Raw genomic sequence first — 22,500 nt, 5'->3', positions numbered from 1 at the left:
ACGATCTTTTCGTTGTTTTTTCTAAGGTACATTCATTTCTTCGAACTGTAGTGACAACATTATTGAAAATATATCGCGTATCAAACGATGCGACAATTCAGGCCTCAGTCTGAATTTCATAATCAATCAGCAGTCTGCAGTCTACATTTTATACTGACCGTTCCCTCGTTCGTGTGATGATCGACCAATGATGTGGGACAACAAATACGGTTCATCGTTTAGCGGCCGGGCCGGATTTGACTGGCTCACAACAATAAATCCCATGTATCCCTCTAAGAAGAAATTGTTTGCGCGTCGATAGACTTGACAGCAGGAACGGGAATGATGCCGTGAAAGGTATAATAATCATAAGATTGTTTTGATCATTGGAAAGCCATCCAACGTTCTAAGCAAATACGGTCTTTCAACGCCAGGAAACGGTTTTCGAAGTAACTTGTACTGAATATTTACTACAGTAACTTTTAAGTGAGAAAAACGCCAATAACTGTAACTCAATCTTAACTCAAAGTCAACTCAAAGTCAACTCGACTCACAACTCGATGAATAGTTGATCCCGTGAAATCTTCTTTCCTAAATTAATAAGGACTTATCTCAATGATTCAGAAGTTTCTTTGTTCGATTCAGTTGCGAGATTACAAGATTCAGCCAACCAGATCAGTGCATGCATCCATCACAAACATGCTTGAAACTCCAATTACCGGTAGTACAGAATTTTGCTGCGCGTATCGTGTTAGGTCTCAGGAAATATGACCACATCTCAGAAGGCATAAGATCCCTCAACTGGCTCACTGTTAAGGACAGACTCCTTCTCAACGATGCTGTAATGGTATACAAATGTCTTCATAATTTAGTCCCAAAATATCTGGCTAATATATTTGTACCTCGCTCTCATATTCATACTAGGGCTACGCGATCATGCAATCTTTTTCACATCCCTTTATGTCGCCTGTCATATGGACAATGTTCGTTTACATATCGTGGATGTAATGATTTGAAAGCTGCGGACAGTGTAAACTGCTTCAGGCGCCGTTTAGCGCAGAGGCTTTTAAGTGGAGGACATTTGTGTTCAGTTAATTTGTAAATTATATTCAGAGGTCTTTTGTAATTGATTCTAGCTTTTAAATGTAACGTTTATTTATTATTCCTTTTCCTCTTTTCAATTTATATATATTTTTAGACATTGTAGTTATACATTTTAACCGAAAAGCCCAATTTGGGAGTTACAATAAACGTATGTATGTATGTACATGCCGTCTTCATCGATGCACGTGTTTTGATGTCAAACTATAGTAATAGGTCACTTTCTAATATACCATAATACTCTTTGTTTGTACCTCCAAATTTGGCATAAGCATCATTTCCAGTTTCTCTTAGGACTTACAATGGTCCCAAGAGAAAACAAAAACAAGGCTCATGCAAACTTTGGGGGGACAAACATAGAGTATTATGGTAGTTTCGAAAGTGGCCTATTGGCGCTTTTTACCCATTGGTACGTGCATGCGTAATCAACGGGTATTGTTATGTCCAGGAGATGTATGCAAATTAGGGCTCGTTCACTCGTCCGTTAGCATATTTTGATGTTAGCAGATCAAAAACAGCGAACAAGAACAGCTCCGATTACTTTCAAATTTGGACGGCTAGATTTCAACATAATTATACTTATTTCAGGCTACCTCTGAGCCATGTCCGTTTGAAATGATCGCACACTGATAACTTTTTGAAGTCATTGGGCTACTCGTGTTAGCTTAACTGTTAAATGGGCGCTTCCCTGCTAGCAGAGGTTTCTTTTCTTTTGCATTTGCTGGATTGACGAGTACGGGAAAAGAGACCTCTGCCATGGGTCGAAACTCACTGTGTTGAGCATGCGCGGCGGTTACCTAGCGACCGAATCCTTACTTGATACTTTCATATTTTGTGGGCTCACTTTACAACAGCGGATTTACTGTAAAAGAATGCGCGGGACAGAGCAGGTTCAAGTCACAGTCAGCAAATATATCATGGGGCATACGGTTTTGTTTCACCAGAGGGTTTAGATACGGTGCACCTGTACATGTAATAGTACGAGCAGCTCTATTCAGAAGCTTGTGAAGATTATTGCTTAAAGTGTCACTCATTGAATCCGGCCAGACAATGCAACAGTAAATAAGCTTCAATAATCGCCTTATATAGGTCAACAAGCGTTTCTTAGGCCATAGGTTACTTTACGCCCGATACTTGATAAATGGGTTTCCCACGTCAAGTACTTATCGATAAAAACACCTAAGCTGGCATTTTGTGCAATCTACTTGTGTTTCAAGTACAAGGAAAGGTTACGTTTATACAAACGTTGGCCGTGTAGCACTTACATTTTAAACAGAGTTAACTGAATAGATTGTAAGGTGAAGTGCTAGATTTCTATCCCATATGAACCATGTGAGCGTTGGCCCTTCTGATGGAAATGGGCCCACACAAGGACAGAGAAAAACTCTGACCAGGGTGGAATTGCACCCACGACCTTCGGGTTAGATCTCCACCACTCTACCGACTGAGCTACAAGGTCAGACGGGAGCAGGCCGTGGGAATTGAAGATGTTAAAGTCACGGCAATGAACATGTACAAGTACAAGGAGGGATTACGTTTATACAAACGTTGGCCGTGTAGCACTTATATTTTAAACAGAGTTAACTGAATAGAACTTGTAAGGTGAAGTGCTAGATTTCTATCCCATATGAACCATGTGAGCGTTAGCCCTACCGATGGAAATGGCCCACACAAGGACAGAGAAAAACTCTGACCAGGGTGGGAATTGAACCCACGACCTTCGGGTTAGATCTAACCGGCCCATTTCCATCAGTAGGGCTAACGCTCACATGGTTCATATGGGATAGAAATCTAGCACTTCACCTTACAATCTATTCAGTTAACTCTACTTGTGTTTCGTCTGTATTTTACAAGGAACCTTGACCTTCACTTGTGTCTATTCATTGCCCAGGTCCGACTAACATAAAATCCGGCTTTATATAAGAGTAAGTATGATCACCTGTATCCAGACAGCAATTTCTTTGAGATTATTGTTCATTTTCACTTGTAAAACAGACAGATAGCGACTTGCGATTATCAGATTTGTGTCGTCGGCAAACAATGTCGCTAATCCAGAATCTAAACAATCCGGAATATCGTTAACATAAATCAAGAAGGAGGGGACTTAAAATGGACCCTTGGGGTACCCCACAGGCAAAATTTTTGTTAAATATGATCTAAACTAGTCGAGTGTGATACTCTTGATGCCGTATAATTCTAATTTCTGAATCATGATTTTATGGTCAGTGGTATCGAAGGCCTTCTTGAGGTCAAGAAAAAAAACTCCATTAACTAAACCCCTGTCGATATATCAAAACAACAAGCATTAGTCATGTCAAGCAAAGCAGACATAGTATTCACCTTTATCATTCGGCGGCCATTTTGGAGTGCGTGGGGAATAAAGGCTTTGTCTTTGCAGTGTCTTTGCCCGTCCAGCCTCACACTGAATGAGAGGCTCGACGGGCAAAATCTTTAGTTTGGACATTGAGTGATATGGGCCAATAGCGCAGTTTCTCAAAAGCATATAAAAATCAGGGTTTATGCACAATTTGGGGGGCAAACCAAGTGTATTACAGGGAATGTGAAAGTGGTTTGGTGAAAAAGACGGGGCGCAGGGTGCCTGGTGCCGTGGTGACGGGGTCTATGGAAAACAGGGGGTGCCAGGCTCTGTGGAAAACACGGGGTGACTAAATAAACGAAAATAATGCGTTTCCATTGCTACTTTAAAAATACATGTTACTTTAATGGGAATTTAACCGGAACATTTGAATGGGAACCGAACAGTAACGTTTTCTAACATATTTATCAACAGGTATAAAGAAAAAATTGCAAATGAAGCTTTATTCATCATGACTTAGATACCAATGTTATTCTTCAAGTATTGCCTGTGCGTAATCGTGAGCAGTCTCGATTTAGATAGATGAACTGGACACCACGTGCCTTCGAAAAAAAGCTGTTTTGTTAAAATAAACATTTCCCGGCTTTCTGAATAGTTGCTCTTGGCAAGTCAATTTTCTCACCATCTTTGAAACGATGACTAGTTCCCCTGGAGGTCGAGATATAGAAGAATTGGGTTTTAAAGTGTTGCCACAGACAAAACATGTCGTTTTTTGTCGGAGCTGCACAATGCTGTAAGAAATAAATGAAAAACTGCCCAATGCGCGGAGAAAGGAATCTAGGGATATTCGTGGCATAAATAAATCTCAGCCTAGTTAAGGTATGGTGGAGCCATTCTTAAGGACCCCCCACTGAGAATTTCGAAATCCCTATTCTTGATGAGCGAAACAAGTTTTATCTTTCGCTTTTTCTGCTTTGGATGGTGGCATTTGAAATTTAAATGTGGGGAAATTCCTTTTATTCCTTAAGTCACGTGACCTTTTCCCCTTAATTACTCAATAATTTCGACCAATTTAAAGGACAAATTAATAAAACGTACCCAAGTAGAAAGATATTGATATTAAAGAATGTAGTTTAAATTTCACTTTGTAAGCTTAAAAAAATTTTTTACACATCCCCCTCCGATTGCGGTCAGTAAAAAAATGCTTGGTTTTATTGCTGTCAAGTTAATCAAGAAATGACTGCTAAGTATATTTCTCTACCATTTGTTTGTTTAATATGCACAGTCCTGACTTGCTTCCTGCTATGAAAATGTCCAAGATCTTGCATTTTTACGTCACAGCGGTCATGTTTCTGGAGTCTCACCTGTCTTTCTTAACATGCGCGGACGCTCAGCAATGCAGAAGTGTTTATTCCAAATACGGTATGATGTTAAGAGGTCACGTGTTTCAGGAAATCAACACCGCAAACATCTTGACCTGCGGAAAGTTATGCAACTCCAACATCCGATGTCAAAGCCTCAACTACGTCATGAGTCGGTTTTTGTGTGAGTTAAATAGTCGCACAAGGGAAGCAAGACCAGATGATTATGTTCAAGACTCAGAACGGATCTATGTCACAAGACCCAGCGAAAGAGGTATCGTTGTTTTGGTTTTTAACTTGTTGCAAATATGAACGAAATGATACATGGAACGAATTAGATATTGTACAACGGATATGAGATCAAGTGAAGCGATGATCCTCGTAGTTATGAAAGCAATTTTAGCAAATGCGTAGAGAAGCCTGAAAAAATTCAGGACTTCAACGGAGTTTGGACCCGTGACCTTGCGATGCCGGGTGCGACGCTCTAACCAACTGGGCTGTGACGCCACTGATGTTGGGAGCTGGTCATTTGTGGGTTCAAATGATCCCGTGATGAATTAATCAATGAACGTTCGTTGATTCCAATTTTCTTTTTAGAAATCAATAACACTTGTACCTTTGAAGTAAGCACCGTCCTAAAACCATTGTTTGTCGCTTTATAGTTCCCCTAGGCTCTATTAAAGAAGTGCCTGCCGAATCATGTGCGGAGATCAAAGCGAGTGAAGGAGACAGCGTGGTGGTTAGTGGCGATTACTGGCTTGATTCAATCAAACCAGGCCAAACTGTGTTGGTTCCTTGCAATATGTCGACAGGAGGTAAGACGTTCGAGCCATCTAACAGCAGCGTCGCACTCCAGCACTTTCTATTTCTACGCTGTTTTTAGAATATTTTAGCGTCGTGCCATGCCTGCTTGGCTAATTCTGGAGATAATCAATTGAATTTAAGTCTCTATCATCGCAAAAAAAGTACAGAACTGTTTGAGGAGACTTCAACTTAACGAATTTATAGCTTATCAACAGTAACATGTTGGTTTTTGACGAATGGGGAAAAGACTTGCTTAACTTGATAAAAACCTTTGAGAGCTAGCAGAGTAGACGCGCTTAGTCTGGGAGTAGCAAAAACGAAAACTAACACGACCATGATAACGAAGGGTAGTTAAACCAAGGACATGGAGGCGAGTGTGCTCTCACCACTGCGCTAAAAAGTGCTTTACTTAGTATTTGGGGAGACTGCAATGGCAGATCAACATAAAATGTTGCCTTTTGGTAGGAGAGAAAAACCTCGTGATGATGATGATGATGATGATGATGATGATGATGATGACGATGACGATGACGATGACGATGACGATGATGATGATGACGATGATGATGATGATGACGATGATGATGATGATGATGATGATGATGATGATGATGATGATGTTGATGATGATGATGATTGAAGCTTTCTAATTTAACTACTTGCATCAAATCTACGTTCGTTGTTTTGGGGATTTTTTTTTTCAGACGGAGACGAATGCAACGCCTCAGTCCCAGTATGTGACGTTAACGCCATTTGTCAAAATACACTGTCATCTTTCCTTTGCTCATGTAAAACCGGTTTTACTGGAGATGGTTTCAACTGTGCAGGTAAAAGTTGCTTTTTATAGTGACAAGATTGCTTCAGTTTTGCATTTCTATGGCACACCAGTTTTAGAAATAAAGCAATCATAAAGGCCTGACGATAAATGTTGAAGGACCCAACATGTAGATTATATGTTGGATCGATCAAACATGCTGAAAATTACGAGGTGGCCTATTGATATCAAAAATCCTTTTAACATAAGACGCACAGGGTAGTAGGTAACGTATCTTTGGTAACTTAAAGCGAAAAAAAGCTCACTCATCCAACATTAGTTAGGTCGATGTGCCAAAGCTTTGAAATCTTAAAAATTTCCAAAAAAAAATTAATTAATGGCATCATAAACGCCTCTGACACCCAACAATTTATCACTTTTCAATGGTAAATATTTCTGTGAAAATCGACACCAAAATGCTTAAAATTTTCGAGGTGACCAAGTTTCACACGTTCGGCAATCTTTTAAAGCCAAAATGTTTGCAACAAGATGTCTTCTCTTGGTAAACTCGTATCTTGATGGTACGACTGGGACTTGGAGATCTTCGAAGGAAAACGTCGACGAAAACGTTACCTTATCTTTTCAGTATCGTGCATCGTTCGCAATTTTGCCATCTCGTTCACGTCGCACTATAAACGGGGCGAAGTGTCCCAAAAGTAAATTGGTGCCAGCAGTTTTAGAGTGAAAAGACAGAATGAAACGGTGATGTTTGTACGCTCACCTTGTAGCAAAAACTTCAAATTATTCCCCGTCTTTGTTACGCAGAGGACAGTAAGAATATACTGGTATGCTAAAGTGACTGCCGCACGTGCAGCAGCAATGATTGGCTTTTTTTTTTTTTTCTTTTTTTTTTTCGGAGTGGTCGTCGCCGGCTGTAACCGTAGCTATTTGTTATCGATTCTTAAACTCAAAGGATATGCGCACAAGAACTTCAACAATGATTCTTCCCATTTGAAACAATTACATAACAGAAAAGTGCTCTGCTTGTCACTAATAATAATACGTGGCATTTTAAAGCCAATCACTAAGCGTCAGCCGCTGACGTAATCGACTATTCAAATGAAATCGTTGTATTCATGGTTATTTTTGTCATTTCATTTTCTGCCTCTCGTGTGATTGGACAAAGAGAATGCTTGAATGCTTTTCAAGTGTTTATTAAAACTCGATTACAAACACTCAAGTATCTAGTTAACTTGATCAGGATTCGAATTAATAATTTGGAACTGATTTGGATTCGGATCACTATATCTATATTAGAGACCTTTAGATGCACGTTTACGGCTAACCGCAAACTGAGGTTTGAGATTTGCTGTTTGAAGTTAGAAGTTGTGATAGTTCGTGCATTTAGATTTAAGTAAACAAGTGCAAAGCTGCAGAGGCCGCCATATTGAATTTCCTCGATTCTCAGCGTTGATGTTTCAGTCAACGAAATAAATAAAACCACGGCTCTTTTGATTGTTTAATTCACATGGAATGAAAGATAAAAAGTTGCTTTTTATATCTGCCCCGTTCATACGTGGGATAATGTAACTTCCATGCCATAAAGACCTGAGGTAACTTACTTACGTGAAAACCTACCTTCCGCCGTTGAAAACGTCAAAACTTACCTTCGAACGTGACGGCAAGCGCTAGTCATGTGACTTCCAGCAGTTTGAGGTTAGCCGCAAACGTGGATCTAAAAGTCTCTATTATCTGGAATAGGCCTTATCGCAATTTTGGAAGCCATCTTGAGGCAAACGTGTCCGAAATAACAGTGTTTCTACGGAAATCTGACTTAAAAACACTAGAGAAAACCCTGAATGTAGAAAAAAATTGTGTATGGTTATCTTTAGTTGCTAACCAAAGGACTTTATTGGCAAATTTGAGGATCCTACCTGCAATAGAATTTGTCTAGCGATTTTTAAATTTTGCCATACAATTGCTTGAAGTTTACACTCAGTCAGACATGCGTCTGTGGGAAAAAGTTATAGACAAATATAACGGAAATGTACCCGTCAAGATGGTTTCCAAAACCGTGATATATAAGGCCTATTGTGGTCCTCTTTGGTTCAAATGGCACCTAATCAGTTTCAAATGTTTTTCACTGCTGACTATTTAAGCCGAGGGAACAAATAGTTGCAGCTTTCTTGCAGAAGGACTGAATCTAATTACTCAGCGGGACCGAGCAGGTGAGAGGCATGAGTCTGGAATGCAAAGTAATTCTTGATGTCACGGACAGACCCATGCTTCTTACTTTCTCGGCCGTAGGACGAATGGACATTTCACATCTGTTGAGGATATTTAAAAAAAGACGACAACCCTCAAGAAGGAAAAGCAAATTGTCTATGTATTACGGTTAGGAAATTCAACAGGTTGAGTGGTCACACATAATTAACAAGTTTATCATTTGATTGTGTATGTCGTCAATTCTGGTAATCTTTTCCATGTTGTTGAGACAATTTTGTAATAACCTCCTATATCGTTTAATTTCCCCAAGACATCGACGAGTGCACCAATGGTGAGTACAATTGCATCAATGGAACAGCTCTCTGTTTAAACACGCTCGGATCCTATAAGTGTGCCTGTAAGCAGGGTTACCGAGGAGACGGTCAGAGCTACTGCATTCCAGATGGCAAGTATTACAAATTGACAATCGGCATCAGCTAAAGTAGACATAGGCCAACAAAGGAAACAATTAGCTGTATCAAGATGGGGGTAGGGGCTGGAGTAACCCATATCCCTTAATTATATCTTTTCAATCCGATGATATAAATACTGCCAGGAGTCCATGACTAGGAACCAACAACTTCATTGTAATAAGCCATTTCCGAGTTCCTGTCTGCCTCCTCTTCAAAGCGAGTCTAAGTGCGAACTTTTTGTGATGGTAATTAGTTCTACTTTACATATGATTGAAAACTAATTATCATAAGAAAACCTTCGCACTTAGACTCGCTTTGAAGAGGAGGCCGACATGAACTCGGAAATGGGCTATTGTGGAACGGCGCTTTTACAGCACAAGTTATTCTTAGATCAGTTTTCCAGCGAAACCAGACCTTTCCAGCTAATCACAAGTCTTGCGTGAGAAATTATTACCCACGGTCACTCGTGCAAGCCAAATCTCATTTAAGAACTCATCTAAAAGGAGTTTTATCTGCGAAAATGCCATTACATAGACCTAGAATCAACTTGTAGGCTTCCTCTTGTGTTGTTCACGAAAAATCGCGAATAACCCACCCATCTGTCGAAATCTTTTTTTTTTTTGAGAGGGGGGTGGGTAAAAACCCGTAATGAGACTTGATTCTGGACAAGGTAGAAATAGATTGACATCTTTCAACAATTTTGTCCGAGATCGTAAGTAATTTATCGAATTTGTACAAAGTGTTCATCTGGTCAGCGGGTTTAAATTGAGGGTGTCATATGGTTCAGCGCGTGTTGCAAGCATCGATGATTTTCCTTTTCAAGTGTCTCCGCGTTTGTTGGCAAGCAACTCAGTTGCATAAGATTCAACGAATTATTTCATTGACGGCATGTCCCTTTATTTAGAATGCCAAAACTACCAAGTATTGAGCAATGCTGACAGAAAAACAACGAACGGTGCATCTACTGTATATTGCGACAACGCTCTTGGGCCAGCTTGGTTTCGTTTCCAAGGAAACGCAGGAACAAGGATTCCCAATTGGTGCGTCTCTGTCAACAGATGCGGGACACACGCAACTGGGTGGTTAAACGGCGCTCATCCCCTGGAACACGAGGGAAAAGTGACACGAACGGTTTGTTTTAACTGGAATTCAAATTGTTGTTATTGGTCCGTGAATATTCAAGTGCAGAATTGCAGTGGTTACTACCTGTATTACATCAGTGGAACATATTCTTCTCATCCGTGTCATCTCCGTTATTGCAGCACTGACTGAGAACGAACTGGACCCTGATAACATTATTAGCAGCAGATCAGTGGCTGTGTATTTTATTACGCAAAACAAACTCTTCCAACCCTGACCAGAGATTTTTCTTCTTTGTTTTCATGATAAGGGCTCAAGTTCAGATGGATTCTGTGGGATCTTTACCATTACAAATTACCCTTTGATAGCTGCGTCTGTCTAAATAAAAAAAATTACATACGTTACGTCATCGCCGCCATGCTGGTGGACGAAAAAAAAAAGAACTATCATACGCCTTTATCACTCGGCGGCCCTTTTGGAGGCCGTGGGAAATAAAGGCTTTAAAAGGGCCAGTTATTGAAACAAAGTCTAACTTAAGCCGCCGCTTAAGACAATTAGTGGACCTCCAAATCTGTTTATAAGCGGTATATTTTAAGTAGATAAATTGCTGTGTAGTCTGGAATGCAAACCTTCTTGTTATCATCAGCAGCAGACAATATTAAGATATGATTGTTGGTAATATTGAAAATGGCTTAGAACGCGGTTTTGTTAAACATTGTCTAAACTATGTTTTAATAATCGACCCTTTGTCTTTGCATTGTCTTCGCACGTCCAGCCTCACACTGAATGAGGGGTTAGACGTGCAAAACCTTTTGTTTGATATGGAGTGGTATGGCGATATGGTCTATCGGCTTATTTTGTTCGTCCACGAGCACTGTCTTGTTTATTAATTACACCATCATCATGTCAGTCTCAAGAGATTGGTTGCAAAACACCAGTGCGAAGAATACAGTCGAAGTCCTTGAGACTGGTTTTGACACTTAAGTGGTTACTTTAAAGCCGTGCATATGTTCTATTTAAGACAGTGAATAAGCACATATTATTATCGTTATTAAATAAGCTAGTTCTGAATTTTTTAAGAAAAAAAAACCAGAGTCAAGATGCAGGGAAATGAAGTTCACTTTGTATCAGTAAAAACGTTACCAAAGAAAAATGAAAATTATTCCCTTGAAACTCGACTCTAGATCTGTCCTTTTGTTCGCGCAGACTTGGCATGTATATGGCATGTCGGAACAACTGGAGTATATCATTTTTAAAAATGCCGGTACTTATGAGGAAGAAACACAGAAACGGGTTTACGAACTGGGTTGATATATTAAAGTATCCAGCGTACAGAAAGTTTGAAAGCTGACGTTTCTATAGTGTTCGAATGGATGGACTGGTCCCACCTGTCCCACCCTGGTTAGAATTTTTCTCTGTCCCTGTGTGGGCCCATTTCAATTAGTAGGGCTAACGCTCACATGGTTCGTATGGAGTAGAAACCTAGCACTTCACATTACACTCTAATCAGTTAAGTCTGGTTATGAAACAGTCTGGGAACGTCTTTTGCGAGAACAGAGACATCGCGCTGCATGACGTGACCATTACCACGCACAATCTTTTCTCATCGCTTCACAACTGGGTGTGGTTTGTGCATGGTCAGGACCAGACCGCGAACAAAAGCACAACAAGGAAACTTGTGGAGTTTTCATTCAGAGCAACTTAAAGTCTCTCTGAAAAAGGGCCAATTAACGCTCGAAATGTCAGTTTTCCAATTTCTCTTCGGTGGACAATTTACCATATCAACCCAATTGATAAACCCTTTTCTGAGTTTTATAGGGGCCTTGTGAACTCCCCGAGAGTAGTATACGGAATGATGGTTCTAGTGCATGGGGCAACACCTCCAGAAACGTAAAGTCACCGACATGTGTCTATGTTAAAGCATTTCCTGAATATGACCTCCAGGTATTGTAACTCCTGTACACAGTTATTTCTTGCGGTCGGTACCTTTACCATAATTACTTTTATTGACAGTTTTTTTTTTAAAATTAATTCTGATTGTAACATGTTCGGTAAAATAAAACATGCACATGCTGTTGAACAGATTTTTTTCTCGGTTGCATGATTTTATAATAAATATGAATGCTAATGTGGTTTAGTCCACACAGAACCACACGATGTTTTTGAAGTTAATTTTTTAATAGACAATACATGTTTCGGATGAGACAACATCCATCGCCAGATGTATATTGAGAAATAAAATGAAAATATGAAATAAATAGTATAACAAAGTGAGATATTAAGGAGAATAATTTGTTATACTATTTATTGATTGCATATTTCTCACTGTACAACTGACGATGGATGATGTCTTATCGAAACATGTATTGTCTTTATTAAAAAATGAACTTCAGAAACATCGTGTGGTTCATCAAGGCAATATTATTATTATTCGATTCGATTCTCTCCAGTTGTTCCACTGGGTAATGTTTATTGTCTCAGCCACTCCCCGTAGCTGAGAGACACAACACTTTTCTTAACAGGTGAGCAGTTCCAAGGATGGCCGATAATTGTACACTTCCAAGGAAGTCAGGTACATCTAGCTTGCCAAACCAGGTCTTTGCACCTTTTGATATGCTTCCAAGAGCACCAATCACGATAGGTATTATTGTGACTTTCGAGGCTCCATGAATCCTTCTGATTTCAAATGCAAGTTCCTGGTACTTTTCAACCTTCTCCTCTTCAGTTCTGGTGATGTTCTGGTCCGCTGGCACAGCTATGTCAACAAGTGTCCATTTCTGTGTGTCTTTATGCACTAGAGTAATATCAGGCCGGTTATGTTTCAGTACTTTGTTTGTGTAGATAGTCATGTCCCAGGTAATCCTCACTTCTCCATTTTGTGCGCTTGGCAAGGGTTGATGGTCTTACCACTTGTCATTACACTCTATCCCATACTTCCTGCACATCTCCCAGTGTACCCGCAGGTCCACCTTGTCGTGGCGCTTCCTTATTCTGTCTGGGCAAGCTTCTTGCATCCACTGGCAATGTGTCGTACTGTTTCAGTGGCATCTCCACACAATCTACTCAGTGGTGTCTCTGAGGTCTTACCTATGCTGTACTTGATCGAGTATGTTCTTAAAGCTTGTTCCTAAGCAGCAAGAATCAAACCTTCTGTATCCTTTTTTAAGAATCTATTGCTGAGCCATCTCCAAGACTCCTCTCCAGCTTCATCTGATATTCGTTGGACAAACGCACCATGTAGGGCTTTCTCCTTCCAGTTTTTAACTTTCTCGTCTTTCCTCCTCCTCTCATCGTCCTGCAGACTCTCTTCTTCAACGATCATTTTCTCCTTCAACGCAGGTTGAAGCATCCCCTCTGTGCTCCCTCTTAGGCAGCCATGAAGGGATTTGCTCACCCTTCTTACACACTCCTCGATGCCCATCAGTCCTCTCTCCCCCATCCTTTCTCGGCAGGTACAGCCTCGCAACATTACTCCTGGTGTGCAGACAGCCATTCATTGCCAAGATCTTCCTAGTTCTTCTACGCATGTTGGCTACATCCTGCATTGTCCAGTCCACAATCCCCGCACTGTAGCGTACTACACCTACAGCCCAGGTATTGATGCCATCGATCAATTGTCCTCCATTGAGTTTTGATCTACACAACTTCTTGACTCTTCTGATATACTCCGATGTTATCTTGCTTTTCATCTTAGTGTTGAGAGTCTGGTCCAACTGTAAGATGCCAAGGTATTTGTAGCCTTCCTCCTCTATTTCCCCGATATGCTGGTCGTCGGGTAGTTCTGTTACATTGACAAGTTTGTCAACCTTTTCCGGCAGTTCTTCAGGATTGCCTCGTCTACAAGCAATTGATCTTTACTTCCTCGGGATCCCTTCCTGCACCCCTTCTGTACCCATTTATTATCATTATTACTATTATTATTATTATTATTATTATTATTATTATTATTATCGTTATCGTTATCGTTATTATCTGTGAATAACTGTTGTAATATTATCGAAGATTGTTTGAAAATTTTGATATTGAGACTATACTTTTGCTTTCTGAGGTTGCGTCTAACAATTTGTGGGCTGAGTCTGTCGCCTCTGTTTCTTATTTGTATCTGACAAATCGTCGCCCTTATTTCTGATTTGTGCCCCAAAAAAATCGATTTCTGGCCCAGGCAATAAGATTTTCTGTCAGATACTGTAATCTTTGATTTTCAAAGTAAAAGGCTTCGCTGTAAATATTCGGAAATTACTCACCTTCAATCGAACCACACTTCGATATTGATGTTGGTTGCGACTTTCTGCCTTGTGACTCAAGTTACCAAAACACCTCGCCAACTCGGGGAAGAAGACCGATACCACCTTGAGCACTCGGTTGAGCAAATTGAGATTGCTTTCCCCAATACAATATCTACTATTTTACGTACTTTCCCTTTTTACGCGGTGGCTTCTACAGTATGTTGCCTCCTCGGGTTTTGGCCTCTGGGCCTCTTGGCCATGCCAAACGCCTGCGGGGGCAATTGTTTTTGTAAGTTATTACTTTCATGAAGTGAGTCAGTCTCATTGAACAGCTTGATCTAAGGCCGATTCTTTGTCTGCTTAAGATTTAATTTAATATTTCAAAAGCCATCTGTCAACTGGAAAAGGAGTATTGTATATTAATTTGAGCTCACAGCTGAAAGATATATTGGGAAGTGGGCTTACAGCAATCTTCCAAGGAACGTCAGCGAAGAGAGTATGTCTTGTTTGTGTAAATGTTTGGTATCTCTTGTCTTGTCGCTGTTCATCATTCGATGTTTCACTGGCCAATGTACACACGAAATGTGTGAAAAAATATCGCTAAATCTTACAAACGATGCCAAACACAATTTAGCTCTTCATGGGCATGTCTTAGAAATCTTGAGCGTATCCACATGGGAGGATTGTTTCTTTGCCTGCTTGGAGAATTGTCAATGCCTTTCTTTCAACTTTTACGAGTCCAGTAATAAAACCGCAAACTGCGAATTGAACGAGGCCAGCACAAAGATCGTTCCGGCCGAAGCGTTGAAAGCAAGCGTGGGAGTAACTTATTATGAGCCCGTCAGGAAATATCCAGGAAGGAAGGTAATAATACAGATACATCAAGGTGGAGCAAAGCTTGCGACATTATTTAAGAGTAATATTTTGACGAAGTTTGGTTGGTATATTTTTAATCACCGGGTGTCTAAAGTGAAAAAAAAGGATCTCTTTTGTGTGTGTGTGTGTGTCCATTTCTGGGTGTACCATAAGGAAAGAAAGAAAACCGGTTTTACAGGTTTTTTGCTATTGAAGACTTTTGAATACTGATTATCTTCAAAACTGGTTTTTCTAACCAACCCTTAAACTTGTTTCAACTTGTTTGACTGTGGCGTCAGTGTCTTCTCATTGGTTCTTAGCTACTCCATTATTCTTTCCCTATTAAAGCGCGATACTACCCGGCTGGTTGGGCGGAACCGTACCATCAGACACACTACAGTTCCCTCCAAATAAAAGAAAAATTATAATACAATTCAAACCAAATATATGACGTGCAGTTCATTTAAACCTCTGCCGCCATCTTGGATTTGCCCTCGTACACCTACATGAAGTGCATTTCATTAAAAAACCGGCGGCCATCTCTCTCTAAAAAACCGGTTTCAATGCCCTTGAGTCTATTTGCATATATGAGTAAAATTGGTCTATCCATCCCCCCTATACTACTCATATCGTTGATTCATTCCTCACGGGAACATTGGAACCCACAAATGACCAGCTCCTAACTTCAGTGGCTTCATAGCTCAGTTAATTAGAGCGTCGCACCGGTATCGCGAGTTTACGGGTTCAAACCCCGTTGAAGTCCTGAATTTTTCAGGCTTCTTTTCGCGCTTGCAAAAATTGCGTTTTTATTTGTGAGGATCATAGCTTCACTTAATTATTTTTAACATACATGACATATATTAAAAGGAGAATTCTGCTGTATGTGATTACTGCAGGCCATACGGGAGGATTTGTTAATTTTCTTTGAATGCAGCATTTAACTTAAAAATTTGCTTTCTTTTTCCATTTTTCTGGTAAGAAAAATCCGACTTCAATAATTTTTTCCTAAAAAATTCTAAATAACACACTTTTTTTGTAAATATCTCGAGATATTCTAAATCTCAAAAAATATCCGGATATTTGTGTCTAGGCCTAATGGAAATCGAACCCCGGCCACATTTGGTGGGAGGCGAGTACTCGGGCGAGTAAGCGTTAATTCTGAAAAGGATAATTTTTGAAGGAAAATTCTATTCAAAGCCTATATCTCTATTAATGTTTGATAGAAACCTCTTATTATGGAAGTGAAAGGAACAAAGATTGGTTTTCTTGGTTATTGTGACAGCCCAAGTATGCACAAAAACTGCACAGAAATGAGAATGTTATTCACATCTGGTCCTGCCGTTTATACGGATGATATTGCCCAGCGAGACGTCAAGAGATTGAGGGAGGTAGGAAGAGAAACGAATTATTTCTTTGTTGAATGAACTGCTTTAAACTTGGAGTTTGCCCGACCGCACGACTATTTCGACCAGATGAAACCTTTCCCACACAAATTACTGCTAAATTAATTTAAGCGAAATAGCAACAGTCTTCTTGGATGGACGATGCACACCAACCGTTATTTCTGGAGGTAGCTCTGCTAATTACAAGCTTATTCTTGAATTTCACCCACGTGACAAGGCGGCCATGTTGGATGGCAGTACATTGCAATTTCTTTTCACAGAATTTGCATTATGATAATGTTTAGTTTCCAGCGGAGAGGCAGGTTATTGTTTTTGGTATCCAACAAGGCCACCAGATGTCACATGCAAAACAGCAATAAGCACGACGCTTTCGGCTTCGAGATTAAGAACGCTGCTCCATAGAAAATGGGAAGAAACGTGTCAGGAATTGAATGGGTATGAATGGTGAGGAGTTGGGTAGAATATTTCCGACATAACCACATGTTGAAGTTTACTTCATGTGCTTTTGATTTTAGCCGACACACACTACACATGTCCTAATATACACATAACATGAGTGGGGAGGGTACGTGACGCTTGGACTCTAAATGGATAGGTCTTTCTGCATGTACCGGAAAGTATTGTATTTTTGGTCACTTGGGACTAGTCTTAATTTTGAGTTGCTTTGTTTTCTGTCTTTTGTTTCTTTTGTTTTACGTAATCTGTGCTCGGGTACCTGCAGAAGGAACCAAATGGGTGTTTGTTAAGAAGGTTGAAAATGAAAGCCTTTTTGGATTAGCAAGACTTGATTTGGAATGTGGAACATACAGAGACTTTTGTTAGAACAAAACACTCTCACTTTTAATGTAAATTAAAGTTGTGTTACTTTTCTTATGCCACCTTCCCTAATAAAAGCTGTTCCTTAACGTCGGGCACTCAAGTGCTCCACATAAGCAGACATTTGGTCATATTAGGACAAAAACAGCTATAAACCGTAATAAAATTAAGGGCAATTACGCGTTAAGCGCATGCAGAAATATTCTGTATTTTGGGTGGCGTTTTCTTTTTACGTCTTTGTTATTGCTTCCGCTGGGGAGCCCTCCACTACAAGGCCGCACGTTTTAAGTAAAAAATATTGTCAACTGCATTATTTTGTCCTTCCGATACTCAGAGTGCCGCGGGCGAGCAAGTGTTTCTCAGTCTGTTCTGCACTTGTCGCTGCAATAATGACGTCAAAATAAAACATGAAAACACCGATTTGTGGAATTGATGAGCAACTTCTGAAGCCCCATATGCTTCAAACGTTTGTATAGGTAATCACATGATTTCGAGTGCAATTGGGAATATATACGCACGAGTAATTTCTTTCACAGCCGAGCAAAATTGCACGAGCCTGTACGTAGGGTGAGTGCAATTTTTAGTCTTTGAAAAAAATTACAAGTGTTTTTTTAATCCAAACTGCACGAGAAAAATCATGTGTTTACTTATTAAGGAGGCTCGAATGGGTTTTTTACAACTTATGTACATGTCAAGACAATTAAACTGAAAATTTTCATGCTTTTAGTTACTGGAACAAATAATTGATTGGCTTATGACAGGGATGTTAGAGTTTCCTTCGCGGCCATTTATGACGTCACATTTGTTGTCATGGTAAGCAAAACCCTTCTAAAACATACCCCTTAAAAGTCAGTTTTTTTAAATACATCTCTAAAATTAACTCAGTGACCTATATTTTTTATGAGCTTTTTAGAAAGTATACAATATTCTTCACTTCCTCTGCAAATTTAAAAAAATTCTGTAGTGTGGAAAGCAAGATAAAGGGAAAAAGGCCCCTTTGAGATTTAAAAAAAATTGCACACTACTGATTTTATTTTTATTTTTTTCTTTATGTTAATGTTTTAACTGTTAGATAAAGCTGAATGGTACTTGCATGAAAAATTTCAACGTAGCTCACCGAGCAATATATCGGTGAAAAGATTATACACTACAATGATATACAGAGAGCAGGCAAAAAGGTGCTTCACCCTGGAACGCCCACTTAATGACATTAAACAGCTCAGAGAAAATTAATTTGCCCCTTGATTTGCTTGCCTTTTAAAATAAAAATTCATCAGATCCTAACCTGATCAAGAGACCTCACTAATGGTTTTTTTTTTCAGAAAGTAAATCCTTTTTTTCCATATTTAACAATTGACAAGAAACTACAAAAAAAAAAACAGTGCATATTGCAAAACTGATCTAACCTGAGACATTTCACACATGCATGCTACATTGTACTTGATGAGTTTGAACAAAATCTTTAGAGCATAGACAGCTAAGAAACATCCCTGAAAGGGGCATTCCACAAAATTAATATTTTCAGCTGTATAGCAAGAAGTTCACTCTAGCATTATCTGTCGACTGGCCTAGGTGGTATTATCCTAAAAAGATGATTGTATGTTAAGTAGATGGAATCCAGTCATCAGTATAATACACATATGCAAGGGCTATTCCATGTGGGTCTCAATGCTGAAGAAGATGTTTGTTTTTAATTTTAATTTTTTCTTTGACAAATTGTCATTGAATGTGTTTGGAGGTGTTCTGGCATGTAAACTAAAACTATTTTCGACGTCACTACATGTATCTGAAGCATTACTGGGTTGGCAACTCATCAGATCAAAAGCATTCGCAAAGTTTGCATGCAGGTGCAAACAACATGCATTTGTGATCTTTTTGCTTGAATATGTTGTCCCCATTTTGTTTTATCAGTACAACATTTAAAGAAGTGGCATCTTAAAGTTCTGTGCTGGTCCAAAAAGTTCATAACTGTAAAAAAGTTAAGGACTGGTATTCAGTTCTAAGAAGAAACTGAAAAGTTTCACAACGAGGAGAGTACTAAAGAAACTGCTTAAAACTCAACAGCATTGTCTGGATTTCTCAGTGACTTTATCCAGTCTTTTGTTCCACACTACCAACATGAACAAAGTGAACTCAATAAGATTATTGTGGTTTATTACTGAGAAAAAAAAAAGGCTGAATTTCTTTTCGCTCCCTTTAGAGCTAATATATCACAAAACTGCCGCAAATAATACCAGGTGGATCCATCTCCCTAAGGACAAAAAACGAAAATGAATGTTATTGTCTATGAGATGCATATTACAATGCTACAATCTACAATATCATAATAATATTATTATTTTCCTAGACACAGGAAACTGCACATATCAGTTTTTATGGGGGCTGTGAAAATTAGTACAAAAAGTCATTCTTATTACACAACCAAGACAAAGAAAACATGATGAGCTAACCATATAGACATACTATAAACCACACATAAACCAATGACCCTCAACTGTTTGCCTAAACACATGTTCTTAGATTTGAGTCTAACCATAATTTTGCCTTGGCCGTTGGGTTGAACATAGATTTGTAAATAATGGCCAGTCAAGGGGGAAAGCAAAATACCATCTTCCAAGTTTTGACATAGATGTTGACACGAAGTGTGTTGCATTATTACAATAATGATATATCATTATTATTTGGAGATTGTGGAACCTAGACTACTTTCAAGCAGTATTTCCCAGTCAATAATCCAAGGATTAACAGGACGCAGGACCTGGACATTGCACTTTTATTTAGCAAATTGTTCTTTTCCTCACATATGGATGTTCCATTAATTAACAGGCCAACAGTCTCCCGAACATGGGTGTATCAGTTGATTGCACAGGGTATTTTGGTGGGCAAGTATTTATGATTCTGTAATCAAGCCTCACTATGGCAATAAACAATGTTATTGATCACACTACTGTGCATTTCTTTTCATTGAAGAAATTCCCTGAGACAGGGACAAAGAACTTCAATATTTACTATGTAGTCCTGGCCAGTACTTTCGTTCATTCCAACTTCACAAGTTGACAAGGTGTTTTCTTTTAGACAGCTGCCTTTATGGGGGCAGTCAGGAGGTTAAGTGGCTATTGCAGAGTGGCAGCACTCTAAATGAACTGCTGCCTTGGTTCAAGGAGGAGGTTGACAACTTTCAAATAATGCTCTTAGAATATGTTACGTTTAATTAACGCATTGTAAATATGATTGATTGTAAAGGTGATTTCAGAAAACCCTGCCCAAATTATCTTGTTGATGAAAACTGTAGAGATTGCATGGGCAATACCCTAGTGTGCAAACTCAACCAAACGTTGTGAACACTTCATGCTTCAAAAACAAATATGGAACACTCACCGTAGCCTCCGTTAGTTTCTGCAGCGCATATTCCCAAACAATTTAACTGGGTTTGGATCTCATGGCCCAAAAATTCCACACAAATATGTTACACAGATCTGATGTGTCTCCTTAAATTAAATCACCATGATCTCACTTCCAAAATTCACACCGTCAAGAGTTATAAAGTGACACAGGCAGAAGACGAGATCAAACGATCGAAATGCACATATTTGCGTTCATTTGCAAGATTTGCACGCCCTATCTGGTACATGCGCAGTCGTTTTTCAGCTCTGTCTTAGCCCGTGATATGGTTACTTGTACTGGTCACATTGGCATACATGAAGGGGCGGAAGGTACGTTGTACGTCCGTACCGACGTTGATGACGTCATGGCTATAAAACCAAATTTTCTCACATTGATGGGTTACCATATTTTCTTGACTATGGTGCCCGGCGCGCGCGGAGCTCCGCTAAAAATCTAAAATAAGCAAAGTGAAATCAAAGTTTACGCTAATCCTAAATTAAATTAATCGACTTTCGAGCAACTGAGCCCAGGTGCCCGTTTCTCGAAAGTACCGAAACTTTACGGGCCATTTTCGGTTGTCACAATTCCCGTAGTATCTCAAGAACAGAGAGGATTAAAGTCGTCAAACTTCACACTCCTTTTGCTTTTTGTTACCTTGAAAACATGTTAAGAGATCGGATTTCCAAAACAAGCAGCTGGCAGTTATGGCTTTTCGGGCCCGTTAAGTATTCGGGACTTTCGAGAAACAGGCCCGGCCCCGGGCTGTCAAAGTGACCGCTCCTTGTTTTGTGCTGCATTTATGGACACAAAGAGGCAAAGACACAGAGCGAGAACTAAGAAATTGCTTCGAGGATATGTTGTTAATTACAAGAAGGGCCCTCGAAAACCACTTTGAGTCAAGGCATCCTGGACATGAGGCACCTAAAATTATTCAGTTCTCTTGGGGGTAAACAAGCTCTTCAAGTGCATCTTCGACTTCTAAAAGACCGTGCAAAGCACGAAAGATACATGGTATGGTTAACAGAATTGGTGGAATGAAATAACTCTGCACACAATCCCTTTGTTCCTGGTAAGTACTTTCATTAACGAACGAAATGATATGACAAATGAATCACATATAGAACATAACTGCGAGGATCGTAGCTTCACTTTATCTTAGCTTCATGGCTTCACTTTACTTTCATTACGAGTACTACCATTTAATAATAAAATCTCCGTTTAAAGAAGCAAATTAAGCGTTTCGAACGTCCTGCTTTTCCTGTGCTTACTATTTGTTACGTCATCAAATGGTTTCTTTGTGCTCTTTGTTTAAGTCTATTATATGCTTATGATTATGCTCGTGTCGGTGAAAACCAGGCTTATACAATCACCAGACATTAAATAAGCATTCTCATACATCAAAGCATTAACAACAAGACGTTCGAAACGAGTAAGATCGACAGCGTAGTTTTGTCTTTCGACGGGCTAGGTAATCGACCGATGTTGACCACGCGAGTGGTGTCAAGTAATGAGTGTTAGGTCGCGCTACATGCAGAAGGGCTCAAGCAAAAAGTGTTTAATTATTTACCACGTAGGTTACCCACGCAGCTCGAACACGGGCAAGAATGCTCGAGGGCAGCCGTTCAAAACCAAAGAAACAAACAAAAAAATCAAAGTTTTGCGACTTCTTGAAGTTTTATTTTTATATAATACTTAGCTTAATGTTACATTGTATTTTTTTTCTGAAGCAAAATGGTGCCACT

The 22,500-nt window shown here is 39.5% G+C and overlaps 2 protein-coding genes across 3 annotated transcripts in view; both read left to right on the top strand.

The window, feature by feature from the left end:
- LOC138046649 (uromodulin-like) overlaps window positions 1-10,760 on the top strand; it is a 16,450-nt gene extending 5,690 nt beyond the window's left edge. Inside the window, exons 2-6 of one of the 2 annotated variants that reach the window (XM_068893260.1) lie at window positions 4,683-5,032; window positions 5,421-5,573; window positions 6,267-6,389; window positions 8,853-8,987; window positions 10,385-10,760. In XM_068893260.1, coding sequence (XP_068749361.1) covers window positions 4,702-5,032; window positions 5,421-5,573; window positions 6,267-6,389; window positions 8,853-8,987; window positions 10,385-10,569 — 927 coding nt within the window. In that variant the 5' untranslated portion in view covers window positions 4,683-4,701 and the 3' untranslated portion in view covers window positions 10,570-10,760. Of the gene's footprint in view, window positions 1-4,682; window positions 5,033-5,420; window positions 5,574-6,266; window positions 6,390-8,852; window positions 8,988-9,898 lie in introns of both variants that reach the window. The other variant, XM_068893254.1, reaches the window with a different exon arrangement.
- Window positions 316-22,500, top strand: part of LOC138046631 (uromodulin-like) — a 42,871-nt gene continuing 20,686 nt past the window's right edge. Inside the window, exon 1 of the mRNA XM_068893245.1 lies at window positions 316-336. The gene's annotated coding sequence lies outside the window, so the exon portion shown is untranslated. The remainder of the gene's footprint in view (window positions 337-22,500) is intronic.

The sequence above is a fragment of the Montipora capricornis genome, chromosome 1, assembly GCF_036669925.1.
Source record: "Montipora capricornis isolate CH-2021 chromosome 1, ASM3666992v2, whole genome shotgun sequence".
Taxonomy (NCBI): Eukaryota; Metazoa; Cnidaria; class Anthozoa; order Scleractinia; family Acroporidae; genus Montipora; species Montipora capricornis.
Note: the sequence above shows the minus strand (reverse complement) of the source record. Positions and strands in the feature narration are given on the sequence as shown.